The sequence below is a fragment of the Melanerpes formicivorus genome, unplaced genomic scaffold (genome assembly GCF_026170545.1).
Source record: "Melanerpes formicivorus ecotype bairdi unplaced genomic scaffold, bMelFor1.0.p_v2 SCAF_46, whole genome shotgun sequence".
NCBI lineage: Eukaryota > Metazoa > Chordata > Aves > Piciformes > Picidae > Melanerpes > Melanerpes formicivorus.
Genome location: NW_027142398.1, coordinates 4,213,603 through 4,228,077, shown reverse-complemented (window position 1 = coordinate 4,228,077; position 14,475 = coordinate 4,213,603). Strand labels below are relative to the sequence as shown.

At 63.1% G+C, this 14,475-nt stretch overlaps 1 protein-coding gene across 1 annotated transcript in view; it reads left to right on the top strand.

Annotated features, from left to right (window-relative positions):
• Positions 1 to 14,286, top strand: part of SOX13 (SRY-box transcription factor 13) — a 49,346-nt gene extending 35,060 nt beyond the window's left edge. Inside the window, 14 exon segments of the mRNA XM_068159737.1 lie at positions 5,009 to 5,210; positions 5,814 to 5,919; positions 6,384 to 6,470; positions 7,103 to 7,275; positions 7,861 to 7,929; positions 8,092 to 8,206; positions 8,298 to 8,326; positions 8,328 to 8,381; positions 8,465 to 8,624; positions 9,005 to 9,114; positions 9,241 to 9,337; positions 9,425 to 9,568; positions 11,285 to 11,501; positions 12,552 to 14,286. Coding sequence (XP_068015838.1) covers positions 5,009 to 5,210; positions 5,814 to 5,919; positions 6,384 to 6,470; positions 7,103 to 7,275; positions 7,861 to 7,929; positions 8,092 to 8,206; positions 8,298 to 8,326; positions 8,328 to 8,381; positions 8,465 to 8,624; positions 9,005 to 9,114; positions 9,241 to 9,337; positions 9,425 to 9,568; positions 11,285 to 11,501; positions 12,552 to 12,834 — 1,846 coding nt within the window. The 3' untranslated portion in view covers positions 12,835 to 14,286.
• Positions 14,287 to 14,475: the final 189 nt, after the last annotated feature.

Below are 14,475 nucleotides of genomic sequence, written 5' to 3'. Positions count from 1 at the left end.
TTCCTGTGCAGATGGAACCTCCTGGGTTCCACTTTGTGCCCACTGCCCCTTGTCCTGGGCACCACCACCAAGAGTCTGGCCCCAGCCTCTTGCCCCTCACCCTTTAGCTCTTGCTGAGCATTGCTCAGATCCCCTCTGGGGCTGCTCCTCTCCAGGTTCAGCAGCCCCAGGGCTCTCAGCTTCCTTTGCTCCTCCCAGAGATGCTCCAAGCCAGGCTGGATGTGGCTCTGAGCAGCTTGTGAGGTGGCTCTGAGCAGCTTGTGAGGTGGCTCTGAGCAGCTTGTGAGGTGGCTCTGCCCAGGGCAGGGGCGTTGGAACCGGACGATCCTTGAGGTCCCTTCCAGCCCTGACTATTCTGTGGTGAGTCTATGACTGCTCTCATGCTGTGAATGGGAACACTGGCAGCCCTGTGACCTTCCCCCAGGCAGGGCCACTCACCTTGGCTGTCCCTGGCCACCCCAGGCCGGGCAGGCTGGCGGAAGCCATCCATTCTGTAGTGTGCAGGAAGGGCTTGGAAAGGGCCCCGGGAGGACATTCCGAGTCTGGCAGGAAAGCAGCTCGCTCCTCTGGCAGGAGATGGGCTATTGTCTGCCCTGCTGGCCAGCAGGGATTCCTTGGGCCTTGCTTGGAAGAAGAAAACATCCATGGGTGTCTTATTTGTTCCTCCTCCCACCCCCTCCCCACCTCCATCTCGAGGGGGTGCCAGGGGCCGTGGGTGCTGCACGTGGCTGCTGCGTGCCCGGCGCCGGTGGCTCTCGGTGCCATCGCTGTGCTGCTGGCTCAGGTGGGTTTGCAGCCCCCCTTGGTGGGGTGTGCAGCCCCCCACTCAGGTGTTTGCAGCCCCCCACTCAGCTGTTTGCAGCCCCACTTGGTGGGGTTTGCAGCCCCCCACTCAGGTGTTTGCAGCCCCCCACTGAGGTGTTTGCACCCCCAATTGGTGGGGTTTGCAACCCCCCACTCAGGTGTTTGCCCCCCCACTTGGTGGGGTTTGCAGCCCCCCACTCAAGTGTTTGCTCCAACCTTGTGTGTTCCATCCCCAGCTGCTGGGGAGGGAAGGGTTTTGCTTGGGGATGGCTCCTGAAGGGAAGAGCCTTCCCTAAGCAGGGAAGTGATCATTTTCTGCTGAAACTGAGGGCAGAGAGAAAAAGAGAAGCCTCAAGAACCGCCCCTGCTGCCCTGGTGAATAGGTAGATAGGGGCAAGGCCAGCCTGCAAATCTGGGCAGCTCAGCTCCCCCAGCCGAGCTTGCAGCCCCCTTCTGCAGGAGACCTTTGCTGTCCCCTTGGTGGATCTGCCCCGAGCTGAGGGGCAGGACTGGCTCCAAGGCAGCTGTGCTGAGACAGGGAGCAGAGATGCTGTGGCGCAAGGCAGGGGTGTGGGACCCTTCACACAATCCCAGCATGGCAGGGGCTGGAAGGGACCTCTGGAGCTGCACCCACAGCAGCTTGGCAAGGAGCACAATGGCCAGGGGGGGTTGGAAGCTCTCCACACAAGGAGACTCCACAACCTCTCTGGGCAGCCTGCTCCAGGCCTCCAGCAGCCTCACACCAAAGAATTTTCTCCTCCTGTCCAGATGCAGCCTCCTGGGTTGCAGTTCATGCCCACTGCCCCTTGGTCTGTCCCTGGGCACCACTGGCAAGAGTCTGTCCCCAGCCTCTTGCCCCCCAGCCTTTATCCCTTGCTGAGCATTAGGAGGATTCCCACATCCTCTCCCAGGAGGTTTTGTTGGCTTGGTGTCCCCTTGCTGCTTTGTGCTGATGTGGTGATGCCAACCACCTCCTCCTCTGCCAAGCAGCAACAGGGACGAGGCTCTGGGTGCCTGGGGTGGGCTCTCAGCATCTCACCACCGGTGCTGCCCAGGTTGCTGTGCTGCTGGGCAGGGTGGGGGCTTGTGGGTGCCTGGTTTCCCCCTGGCACTTTCCAGCTGTTCTGCTGGAACACAAATGGGGCAGATAGGATCTGCTGGAGGCAGGAAGGGTGGCACAGCCGCGGGGAGAATGGCAGGACGTGAGTTCAGGGGGGGGAGGATGGAGAAAGCAAAGCTGTCACCACCCCAAAAAGCCCTCCCAGCCCTTGGATTTGCTGGGCTGGAGTTTGGAGGTCAATGCCTGACCACTTCTGAGCGTTCTAGGGCTTGTGAAATGAGCTCCCCCAAACGCTGTGCCAGGGGGAAGCAGCCCCACGGGCCCTTGGTCCTGCAAGGAGGGCTCCTGGCTCCCAGGTTCGCTCCTCCAGGCTGGCGCTTAGCATCCCGACCTCATTCCCTGCATCCCAGCCCCGCTCCCTCGCTTCCCCTCCAGCCTGCATTAAGTGGGAAACATTAAAGGCATAGCTCTGTTGCGCTCCCAGTGCCAGGGCCTATTGTTCCCGGTCCTATTGTCTGCCACAGGCAGCCCTGGAGCCCAGCACCTGAGCCCTCAGCGCAGGGAAGCAGCCCTGTAACAAGAGACCGGCGCCGGCTCCCTCCTTTCTTCTTCCTCTTTCTTCTTTTGGTCGTTGGCCAAACCTGTACCAGAACCCCGCGGCGAGGCCCCTTTCAGACAGACCCCGGTGAAGCACCGACCCCCTTCTGTAAAAGGAAGCTCCCAGTGGCACTGGGCAGGTTGCAGTGCCATGGAAATGGGACCTGCTGGAAGGAGCTTTTGTGCGAGCCTCAGATGGCATCGCTGGCACCGCTCCGTGCTGCAGCCTGGCTGCTGCTGCTGCCCCAGCCCCTGGGCAGCTGGGAAGCAGGGAGAGAAGGGGCAGCTGGGGCAGGGAGGCACTGGACAGGGTGAGGTTTGCCTTTAAAAGACCAAAAGGGCTGCAAGGAGGGAGCAGGACTTGCCCCCACACCTGCAGATCCAGAGTTAGGAAAGGGCATGGGCGAGCTGCTGCAGTCAACAGGCAGCTGTGCCTCAGTTTCCCCATCCAGGACAAGATGCTGCAGCCCTGGTGCAGCTGTGCCTCAGTTTCCCCATCCAGGACAAGATGCTGCAGCCCTGGTGCAGCTGTGCCTCAGTTCCCCCATCCAGGACAAGATGCTGCAGCCCTGGTGCAGCTGTGCCTCAGTTTCCCCATGTGGGACAAGATGCTGCAGCCCTGGTGCAGCTGTGCCTCAGTTTCCCCATCCAGGACAAGATGCTGCAGCTCTGGTGCAGCTGTGCCTCAGTTTCCCCATGTGGGACAAGATGCTGCAGCCCTGGTGCAGCTGTGCCTCAGTTTCCCCATGTGGGACAAGATGCTGCAGCCCTGGTGCAGCTGTGCCTCAGTTTCCCCATCCAGGACAAGATCAGAATCAGAGATGCTGAGGTTGGAAGAGGCCTTTGAGATCATCAGGTCCAACCACTCACCAGAGCTCACAGCCCCCCTGCTGCTGCTCAGCCACCACCACCACCCTCAGCACCACACCTGAGAGCCCTTTAAACCCCTCCGGGGCTGGGGACTCCACCACCTCCTTGGGCAGCCTGGGCCAGTGCCTAAGAAACCTTTCTGGGAGGGACTTTTCCCTGAGCTCCATCCCAGCCTCTCCACAAGAGATCCCGGGCAGCTGCTGCTGCTGCAGTCCCTGTGCCTCAGTTTCCCCCCCCCGCGGCACGCCCCAGGCTTTGGGGCAGCCTCCCGCGGCTGTGGGTGGCCGGAGCCGAGCTGGCTGAGCCCCAGGGGCACAGCATCCCTCTGGCCCGCGGCCAGCACCGAGGTGTCTGGCTCCTCTCTGCCCCAGGGCGACCCCGCTGCCGGCCGAGGTGAGCTGGGGGCAGGAAGGGGGCGACGGGGCAGGATGCAGCGCTGCCGAGGGCAGGAGGAAGCCGGAGGGCTTGGGCCCGGGGCTGGTTTGTTCAGCGGAGGAGGGCGAGGGAACCGAGATTAAACCCGGCCCCGCTAAGATCAGAAAGGCTGGCGAGCACAGTGCCCTATTGTGGAGCTGTCACACTTCCCTTTGCTTTATTGCTTTTGTCCAACACCCCATTGTTCCACTTCCTTTTGTCCCCTATTCACGGCCCTGGCTTTTCATTACCCAGCCAGCCTCGTTGTTTTGGTTTCTTTTGTTGGGAGTTCCTGAGAGGAAGGTTTTTATTTTCGGCCGTTTGATTAATTCGCAGCTTGAGCTGAGCTTTGTTTGTTGTGTAATCGCTGTGCCCCCCCCGCCCCCCACCCCGAAGCCGGGCAGCCCAGGTTCAGCCCCGGGCCCGGCTCGGCTCGGCTCGGCTCGGCTCGGCCCGGCTCGGCTCGCAGCCCCTGCCCTGCTTTAAGGAGGTCCTGACTGTAGGGGGGTAGAACCCTGTAGGGTGGACAAGACCTTCGAGATGATGGAGTCACAGAATGGGTTGGCTTGGAAGGGACCTTAAGGAGCATCCAGCTCCATCCCCCTGCCAGGGGCAGGGACAGCTCCCACCAGCCCTGGCTGCTCAAGGTCTCATCCAGCCTGGCTCTCAACACCTCCAGGGAGGGGACATCTACAACCCCTCCATGGCAGCCTGTGCCAGAGTCTCCCCTCCCTCACTCTAAGGTCCTGTTGGATGTTCTCTTCCCTGGCCCCCTCCTGGGGAACACAGACACCTCCCTGGGGTGGCCTGGACGGGCACCAGCTGCGTTCTGCCACCCCCTGGGGGCACACAGTTGTGGCTGCTGGGGTGGGATGGGGTGCTGCAGGGTGGTGGAGGAGCAGGCACTGGTGCTGATGGGTGCTGGTGTCCTGCCAGGGCTCCTGGGTGAAGGTGATGCCATCACCAAAGCCACCCAGGACGTGTGGCAGCTGTGCCAATCTGCCCAGGTCCTGCTGGCCACACCACTGCTGATGCCAGCCAGGCTGCTGGTGGCCTTCTTGGCTACCTGGGCACAGCCTGCTTGGTCCTAGCCATCTGTTGACCTGCACCCCCAGGCTCTCAACCAACAGTCCCTGGCAAAAAGCAAGACCACTGCCCCTGAAAAGCAGCACCCCAGAGCCCCCCAGCATGGGGCCAGGCTGGGCAAAGGCTGCTGGGGGCCGGGGGGGGCCATGGCCCTGCTGACAGCCCTGTTGCCCACAGGATGTCCATGAGGAGCTCTGTTTCTCCCCACCTGGAGCTCGATGGAGCTGGCAGCATGGTGAACTGCACCATCAAGACAGAGGAGAAGAAGGAGGCTGACTGCGAGTCCCCCCCCGGGGCTGCCCCCAGCACTGAGCCTTGCTCCAGCGACCCCCCTGGGCCACCCCCGAGGGAAGGCACCGACCCCCAGGCCCTGCCACAGGTGAGTCCTGCGCCTGGGATGAGCACTGGTCCTGACTGGGGTCTCTGGGCTGGCAGAGCATGGAGGTCATCCCTGCTCCAGACCTGGGCAGGAGGACTCAAGCCCTGGCAGATGTGTGTGGGGGGTTTGTTTCTCTGGGTGGTTTTCCCTCATCCCAAGCTGAAGCTTGAGCCCCCCCCAGGCTTTCTGGCCCTCATTGATGCCCTTGGGGCTGTCTTGGGATTCAGCTCTCCGCTGTGCAGCTCCTCATGACCACCTCCAGGTGTTCTCCATCCCTTTTTAATTGCCCTCGGGCTTTCCCTCCCCCTGGCCAACACCCTCAGCCCCTCCCACTCCCTGCTCTGCCTCCCTGGGTGGGGACAGTGCCCCGAGGAGCTGGGCAGGGCGAAGAGAGGGCAGGACCCTCCCTCAGACAGCCCCTGGGGCAGGAAGAGCAGCAAATCTCTCCAGCCAGGCTGGAGGAATGTGTCTGGCACCGAGACCCAGCAGTTAGCCAGGCAGGGCTGGCTCCCAGCATCCTCCCAGCCCAGTACCTCCTGCCTGGAGAGCTGGGGGTGTCCCCATGCCTGGGCTCAGGAGCCAGCAGCTCTGTGTGTGCCACAGGAGTCCTCCTCCCCTGCCAGCGATGCGCCGGAGCCCAGGCGCTCTGCCTTCGAGCCGGCCGCCAGCGGCCAGGACAAGCTGGACTTCAACAAGAACCTGAAGGAGGGTAAGAGAAGTTTCCAAGTGGCCTCCTGGGACCTCTCCCTGCCCCCTTTGAACCCCTCCATAGCTTTCCAAAGCCGTGGGGTGGGATGAGGAGGCGCAGGCGGGGTGCAGGATGGAGGTGGGGTGGGGTGCTGGGGGTGTGGGATGGATCCCACGGCCTGGGAGGTGCTGCCCCCACAGCTCCAGGTCAGGGGGTGGGCTGGGGAGAGCCTGGGGGTGGTGAGTTGGAGGTGAGCTGTGGTGCTGCTCCCTCTGCCAGCCAGGTTTTCTGGCTGCTTGTCTCTCCCAGCACAGGGAGCAGCTCCCTGGCCCCCTCCTGGGAGCGCTGGCTCCTGCTGGTTGCAGTCAGTGCTCTCAGAGGGCATTTCCAACAGAGGCAGCTGTAGGGTTCTCTGCTTCTGGGAGCCTGTGGCTGTGCTCACCTGGCTCTGCTCTCCCTGCTCCCTCACCCTGGCACCCCACCAGTGATGCCAACCATCGAGAAGCTGCTGTCCAGTGACTGGAAGGAGAGGCTGCTGGGCCAGAACGCTGCCGAGTCCAAGGAAGTGAAAGGTGAGGTCTGCTCCTGGCCACCCACCTCCACCATCCTCTCCCCCCTGCCCTCTGCCTGGGCAGCCTGGGCTCTGCTCCCAGGGTGTTTCCCACCTTGGCAGGAGGGCAGCAGTGGCTGCAAGTGTCTGTGCTCAGCAGGGCTCTGTGCTTTGGTTAACCACAGTGCTGCTTTGACAGGACAAGGAATGGCCTCAGCTTGCCCCAGGGGAGGTTTAGGTTGGACATGGGAAGAAATTTCTTCCCTGAAAGGGTTCTCCAAGCCTGGCACAGGCTGCCCAGGGAGGGGGTTTGAACCTCCATCCCTGGAGGTGTATCAAGGCTGCAGGGCTGTGGTGCTGAGGGCTGTGGTGCTGAGGGCTGTGGCTTAGCCCCAGCCTCGGTGGACTTGGAGAGTGCTTGGAGTGGGAGAGCTTAAAGGCTTCTTCCAGCCAAAAGGATCCCACGGTTTGAATCCTGTCCTCTGAGTGTTGGAAGGTGAACATCACTGCCAGGAGCTGGCCCCTGGCTGCTTAGGAGGGATGGTTCAGCACATGAGGCTCTCCCTGCCCCCAGCACATTGGGCACTCCCTGGCCGTGCATCGCCCCAGGGCGGCGACGCTGCTGTTGGTCCTCACCTGCTTGGTCTCTCCCAGGGACCCAGGAGAGCCTGGCTGAGAAGGAGCTGCAGCTGCTTGTCATGATCAACCAGCTGTCCACGCTGAGGGACCAGCTGCTGACAGCCCACTCGGAGCAGAAGAACATGGCAGCCATGCTCTTCGAGAAGCAGCAGCAGCAGATGGAGCTGGCACGGCAGCAGCAGGAGCAGGTGGGCTCAGGTCCTGCCTGCCCGGGGCAAGGCCTTGCCTACAGACCCCTTGGGCATCCCCTAGGGCCACAGGACCGAGACCCAGGGGGGTGGGGGAGAGGTGGCTTGGGCACTGGGGGCGCTGGGGCTGCTCTGTCTGCCCAGAACCTCTCCCATTCCCTGTGCCCATCCCCAAGAGTCCCTGGTGCTGGAGGAGAGGGTCAAAGGAGATGGGAATCAGTCTGCTTCCTTCAGAGAGTTCAAGCAGGCTGGGTCCTTCCTGGCCATGCTCTTGGCACACCTGCCTTTCCTCTCTGCTGGCCTACATGGTGCCAAGGGCAGGGGTGATACCCCCAACATACCCTGTGGTGGGGGTGACACCACCCTCCCAGCCTGTTCTTCTCCCTCCCAGCCCATTCCTCTCCCCATGCCCATCAAGATGGCCCAGGGGCAGCTCAGCCACCTCTTACCTGCCCTCCCCATGGCCCTTGGGACCCCTTGTCTCCATTTTCCTGGTGCTGGGCAGCTGGTGCCAGGCTGTGGCACTGCTGGGGCCAGCTGGGCACCGCTGTCAATGCCACTGAGCCCTGCTGTCCCCTCTGCCAGATTGCCAAGCAGCAGCAGCAGCTGATCCAGCAGCAGCACAAAATCAACCTGCTCCAGCAGCAGATCCAGGTACAGGCAGGGGACACCTCCCTGTGACCCCCTTCCCACCCTGGCTGATCTCAGCCCCCCTGGGGTGTCCCTTCCTGGGGCCAGGCAAGGGGGTGACACCCACCTGAGGTGTCCCAGTGTGGCCATCTGGACTCTCTGCTTCTCTCCCCCTCTTCCCCCCAGCAGGTCAACCTGCCCTACGTCATGATCCCTGCCTTCACCCCCAGCCACCAGCCCCTCCCTGTCACTCCTGACTCCCAGCTGGCACTGCCCATCCAGCCCATCCCCTGCAAACCAGGTGAGAGGGGGCCCCTGGCACTGCCCCAGCCCTGTGGGGTGGCCTCCTGTCCCTCCCCACCCCCCAACCCCTCTTCCTCTGCTCCCCACAGTGGACTACCCTGTGCAGCTGCTGCACAGCCCCCCCCCCTCCCACGCTGAAGAGACCCCCCGGCTCCAGCCACCTCCAGCTGCAGGTACAGCCCCCAACCCCCTCCCTCCCCCAGGCTGGGGGGGCTGTGGGGGGCTGTGCTTCAACCCCTCCTCCCCTGCACCGCAGGAGGCCTCACAGCCGCTGAACCTGACCGCCAAGCCCAAAGGCTCCGACCTCCCCAGCGCCTCCAGCTCGCCCAGCCTGAAGATGAGCTCCTGCCAGCCCCTCACCCCAAGCCATGGTGCCAGCAGGGACCTGCAGAGCAGCCCTTCCAACCTGCCTCTGGGTAGGTTCCCAGGCACCTTCCCTGGCAATGGGTTGGGTTGGAAGGGACCTTGAAGGTCTTCCAGCTCCAACCCCTCCGCTGTGGGCAGGGACACTTCCCACCAGCCCAGCCTGAGCACCTCCAGGGAGGGGGCAGCCACAGCCTCCCTGGGCAACCTGTGCCAGAGTCTCCCCAGCCTCACTCTAAGGTCCTCTTGGATGTTCTCTTCCCTGGCCCCCTCCTGGGGAACAGAGACACCTCCCTGGGGTGGCCTGGATGGGCACCAGCTGCGTTCTGCCACCCCCTGGGGGCACACAGCTGTGGCTGCTGGGGTGGGATGGGGTGCTGCAGGGTGGTGGAGGAGCAGGCACTGGTGCTGATGGGTGCTGGTGTCCTGCCAGGGTTCCTGGGTGAAGGTGATGCCATCACCAAGGCCATCCAGGACGCTCGGCAGCTGCTGCATGGCCACAGTGGAGCCCTGGAGGGGTCCCTGGGCAGCTCCTACCGCAAGGTGAGAGGCACCAGCTGGGAGCTCACCCTCCCCTTTCCCACCCCGCTGTCAGCATCCAGGGCCAGGGCTCCACCCTGGGGCGGGCTCCCTGGCTTGGGGCTGGCTCCTGACTCCCCTCTGCCGCAGGACCAGGTGGGGATGGACTCCTCCCCGGTGAAGGAGCGCATGGAGGAGACCCCGACCCACCGGCTGGAGGAGGCTCTGCTGCCCTGCGAGATGGACGGTAGGGGGTGGCTGGGAGCTGCAGGCTGGCACTGCCTGCTGGCTGCTTCCCCTGGCTCCTGACCCGGGCTGGGCTTTGCCCCTGCAGGCTCTCGGCACTTCCCCGAGTCCCGGAACAACAACCACATCAAGCGCCCCATGAACGCCTTCATGGTGTGGGCCAAGGACGAGAGGAGGAAGATCCTGCAGGCATTCCCAGACATGCACAACTCCAGCATCAGCAAGATCCTGGGTGAGTGCTGCCCAGCTGGCCCAGGGCCCTCCTCTGCAGCCCTGTGCTGTGGGGCACAAGCTCTGTCCACCTGCTTGCTCTGCTCACAGGGCTGGAAGGGAGCTCAAGGCTCAGGCAGCTCCAACCCCCTGCCATGGGCAGGGACAGCTCACACCACAGCCACATCCAGCCTGGCTGCAAACACCGCCAGGGAGGAGGCTTCTGCCGGCTCCCTGGGCAACCTGTGCCAGGCTCTCATCCTCAGCCACCCCCAGGTATGGGTGGTGATGCCCACACCGGGGTGATGCCCCTGCTAGATGGTGCCCAGCTGGTCTGCACCAAAGCTGGGGGTGGTTTGGTTCCTGTGTGCTCTCCAGCTCCTGGAAATGAGGCTCTGAGCTGCTGGGAATGGTTGAGCACACAGGGAAGGAGCTGGTGGAGGACACCTGGGCACCAGCTGCAGCCTCCCAGGATCAATCCTTCCCCTCTCCCAGCCCAGCAGCCTCTGTGCTGTGCCCTGCTTTGTGCCCTGCCCAGGATGTGGTGGCCACAGAGGTCAGCAGTGGGGGAATGTGAGTGCCAGGCTGGCACAGTCTGCTTTAGCTTGGGCACCTGTACCTGCCTGTACCTTGGGGAGGACCAGAAGCTGTGGCCCCGGTTGGGTCCCGATTCAGGCACCGCATTCAGATGCAAATCCAAGGTGCCAAGTTCAGGTGCCAAATTCAGATGCTAATGTAAGGCACCAGGCTTGGATGTCCGATTCAGATGCAAATCCAGGTGCCACATTCAGATGTAAATTCAGCTGCCCACTTCAGATGCAGATTCAGGTGCCAAGCCCAGAAGCCCAGGTGCCAAACTCAGCTGCCCAGTTCAGGTACCAAACCCCACTTCAGGCACCAAATTCGGTCCCAGCTCCAGATGCCAAACTCAGAGACCCAATTGAGGTAACCAAAACCTAATTCATGTGCCAACCTCAGTCCCAAGATCAGGTGCCAAGCTCAGATCCCCACCCCAGGTACCAAGCTCAGATGCCAAGCTCAGTCCCAGGCTCAGATCCCCACTCCAGGTGCCAAACTCAGTCCCAAGTTCAGATGCAAAGCTCAGATCCCCTCTTCAGGTGCCAATCTCAGTGCCAAGCTCAGATCCCCTCTCCAGGTACCAAGCTCAGATGCCAAGCTCAGTCCCAGGCTCAGATCCCCACTCCAGGTGCCAAACTCAGTCCCAAGTTCAGATGCAAAGCTCAGATCCCCTCTTCAGGTGCCAATCTCAGTGCCAAGCTCAGATCCCCTCTTCAGGTACCAAACTCAGTCCCAGGCTCAGATCCCTACTCCAGCTGCCAACCTCAGTCCCAAGCTCAGATGCCAAGCTCAGTTCCCCTCTTCAGGCACCAGACTCAGTCCCAAGCTCAGATCCCCTCTTCAGGTGCCAACCTCAGTGCCAAACTCAGATCCCCTCTTCAGGTACCAGACTCAGTGCCAAGCTCAGATGCCAAGCTCAGATCCCCTCTTCAGGTGCCAACCTCAGTGCCAAGCTCAGATCCCCTCTTCAGGTACCAAACTCAGTCCCAGGCTCAGATCCCTACTCCAGCTGCCAACCTCAGTGCCAAGCTCAGATGCCAAGCTCAGATCCCCTCTCCAGGTGCCACCAATCTCTGTCCCAGCCCAGTGCCCAGCCGCTGGCAGCCCGTGGCTCGGCTCCCGGGCCGGCTCTCTCCCACAGCTCCTCCTCCCCCCGCAGGCTCCCGGTGGAAGTCCATGAGCAACCAGGAGAAGCAGCCCTACTACGAGGAGCAGGCCAGGCTGAGCAGGCAGCACCTGGAGAAGTATCCTGACTACAAGTACAAGCCGCGGCCCAAGCGCACCTGCATCGTGGAGGGCAAGCGGCTGCGCGTCGGCGAGTACAAGGCGCTGATGAGGAACCGGCGCCAGGACGCCAGGCAGGGATACTTGATAGGGTAACGTGGGGGGCACCGGGGGGGCCTGACCTCTGGGGGGCATCACTATGGGCTGTGGGTGCCCTCACCTCTGGGGGGCATCGCTGTGGGTGCCCTGATCTCTGGGGGGGATCACCCAGGTGCCCATGGGCTGTGGATGCCCCAACCTCTGAGGGCACTCACTGTGGGTGCCCTGATCTCTGGGGGCATCACTGTGGGCTGTGGGTGCCCTGATCTCTAAGGGGGCTCGCTGTGGGTGCCCTCTCCTCTGGGGGGGCTTATATGGGGTGTAGGTGCCCTCAACTCTGTGGGGGATCCCCATGGGCTGTGGGTGCCCCAACCTCTGAGGGCACTCACCCTGGGGTGTGGGTGCCCTGACCTCTGGGACAGGCTCACTATGGGGTGTGGGTGCCCTGACCTCTGGGGCAGGCTCACTGTGGGGTGTGGGTGCCCTCACTTCTCGGGGGGCTTCCTGGGGCTGTGGCTGCCCTGATCTCTGAGGGGGATCACCCAGCTGCCCAGGGGGTGTGGGTGCCCTCACCTCTGAATGGGCTTGCTGTGGGTGCCCTGCCCTCTTGGGGGGCTCAGTGTAGGGTGTGGGTGCCCTGACCTCTGAGGGATACCACCCAGATGCCTATGGGGTGTGGGTACCCCAACCTCTGAGGGGGATCACCCAGATGCCCATAGAATGTGGGTACCCTGACCCCTAAGGGGGCTCACCCAGCTGCCCATGGGGTGTGGAGGAGGCTGGGGGGAGGCTGCTGTTGCTCTCCCGACTAACCAGAGATAGGAAATGGGTTTGAGCTGCCCCAGGGGAGGTTCAGGTTGGACATCAGAAGAAGCTTCTCCGGGGAGAGGCCTCTCCAAGCCCAGCACAGGCTGCCCAGGGAGGCAGTGGGGTCTCCATCCCTGGAGGTGTTCAGGGAGCTGCAGCTGTGGCACTGCAGGCTGTGGTTTAGTGGTGGGGGCTGGACTCGCTGACCTGAGAGGTCTCTCCCGACCTGAATCATGCTGCCTGGAGAGGAAGGCTCTCGGTGCCGGGGTTGGTGACTCCGTTCCCTCCTGCCGCAGACCCCAGGGCAGCCAGCTGCCCGCCGCCTCCGCGGAGGTGCTGTACCAGCGGCCGGTGGGCATGCAGCTGACCCCCCCGCTGATGGAGCACTACCTGCCCCGCGGCATGGACCCCAGCATGCCCATCATCGTCAACACTCGCAGCCTGAAGGAGGGCGAGGGCGGGCCCGGCGCCGAGGACGGGGCCGCGGGCGCGGAGGGGGAGCTGTACCGCTACAGCGAGGAGGAGGACTCCGAGGGCGAGGACAAGAGCGACGGCGAGCTGGTGGTGCTGACAGACTGAGGGGGCTCGGGGTGGGGGCAGCAGGAGGGGGGACAGGGCTGGCTGCCACCAAAAGAAGAGGTCACAGCTTCCCTCCCCCCTCACCCCCTCCCCAGCCTGATGGGACTCAGCCTAAGGGCTGTGCAGGCAGCACAGGAGAGCTGCTGCCCTGCCAGAGACCTCTGCAGGTGGGCACCCAGGGGGTGGCTGGCAGGGGGTGCTGCCCCAGGGGGCTGGCTGCTGGCTCAGGCTTGCAGCTGCTGCCACCTTGCTTGCAGATGTGGCTGCCACAGCTGCTGAGCTCCCACCCCCCCACCCCCAGCTTCCCCCAGGAGCTACTGAAGGGCTTGGGGGGTGGGAAAGTCTCCAGAGCATCTCCCCCCACACACTCCAGCACCCATGGGTTCCTTCAGAGAGCCTCACCTGCCACCCCCATTGGCAGGGCCAGGGGCTGGAGCCACTCTTGTCCCTCACCCAGCCCTGCCTGACCTCCTTGCTGCATTTATCCCCTGCCAGCACATTCCCACGGATCCATTTTTAGCTGCTGCCTGGACCTGAGCACCAGCCAAGGGCTCCAAGGAGCCCTTTATGCTCCTGACAGCTCTGCCCCACTTTGTAAACAAAGCAGGTGCCTGTTCCCTGCCTGCCCCCCTGCCCTGGGCACAAGCCCAGGCCCTGCTGGGGCTGTGCTCCATCCCTCCCTGGGCACCTCTCCCTGCCTCTGCCAGCTCCACCTGTGCCCTGCATCATGAAAAGAGGGATGGAGAGAAGAGGCTGCTCCAGGGGAGCATCCTGCCTGCCACCCACCCTGCCCCCCCCAGCAACCCCCTCCCCTCCTCCCCTGCCCTTTGTCAGTGCTTTATTTATTCCCCCTCCCTCTCTGGCTGGGGTTGGGGTCCCAGGGAAGAGGCCCCAGGGGAGGGAGGTCCTGGGTGGAAAGAGATCACTGTGGAAAGGGGGCCTGGGAAAAGGGTCCCTGAGGGAAAAGGATCCTGGGGGGAAGGTACCCTGGGGAGGGGTCCCTGGGGAAGGGGCCCCTGGGGAAGAGATCCCTGGGGAAAGGTGCCTGGGGAAAAACATCCCTGGGGAAGGGGGGCCTGAGGGAAAGTGTCCTGGAGAAAATAGCCCAGGGGAAAAGGGGTCCCTGGGGGGCTATACCCCTGGGGAAGGGGTCCCAGGGGGATATATGCCTCAGGAAAGGTGCCCTGGGGAAGGAGTCTCTGGGAAAGAGGCCCCTGGGGAAGAGCTCAGAGGGAAAATTGATTGTCCCTGGGGGATATGTCCCTGGGGAAGGAGTCTCTGGCAAAGAGGCCCCTGGGAAAGGGGTCCCTGGGGGATATATCCCTAAGGAAGGTGTCCCTGGGGGGATATATCCCTGGGGAAGGAGGTCTCTGGGGGATATATCCCTAGGGAAGGGGTCCCTGGGGGGATATATCCCTGGGAAAGGAGGTCTCTGGGGGATATATCCCTGGGGAAGGGGTCCCTGGGGGAATATATTCCTGGGGAAGGGGTCCCTGGGGGGCTATATCCTTGGGGAAGGGGTCCCTGGGGAAGGGGTCCCTGGGGGTTATATCCCTGGGGGTTATATCTGTGGGAAAGGAGGTCCCTGGGGGTTATATCCCTAAGGAAGGGGTCCATGGGGTTTATATCCCTGGGGAAGGG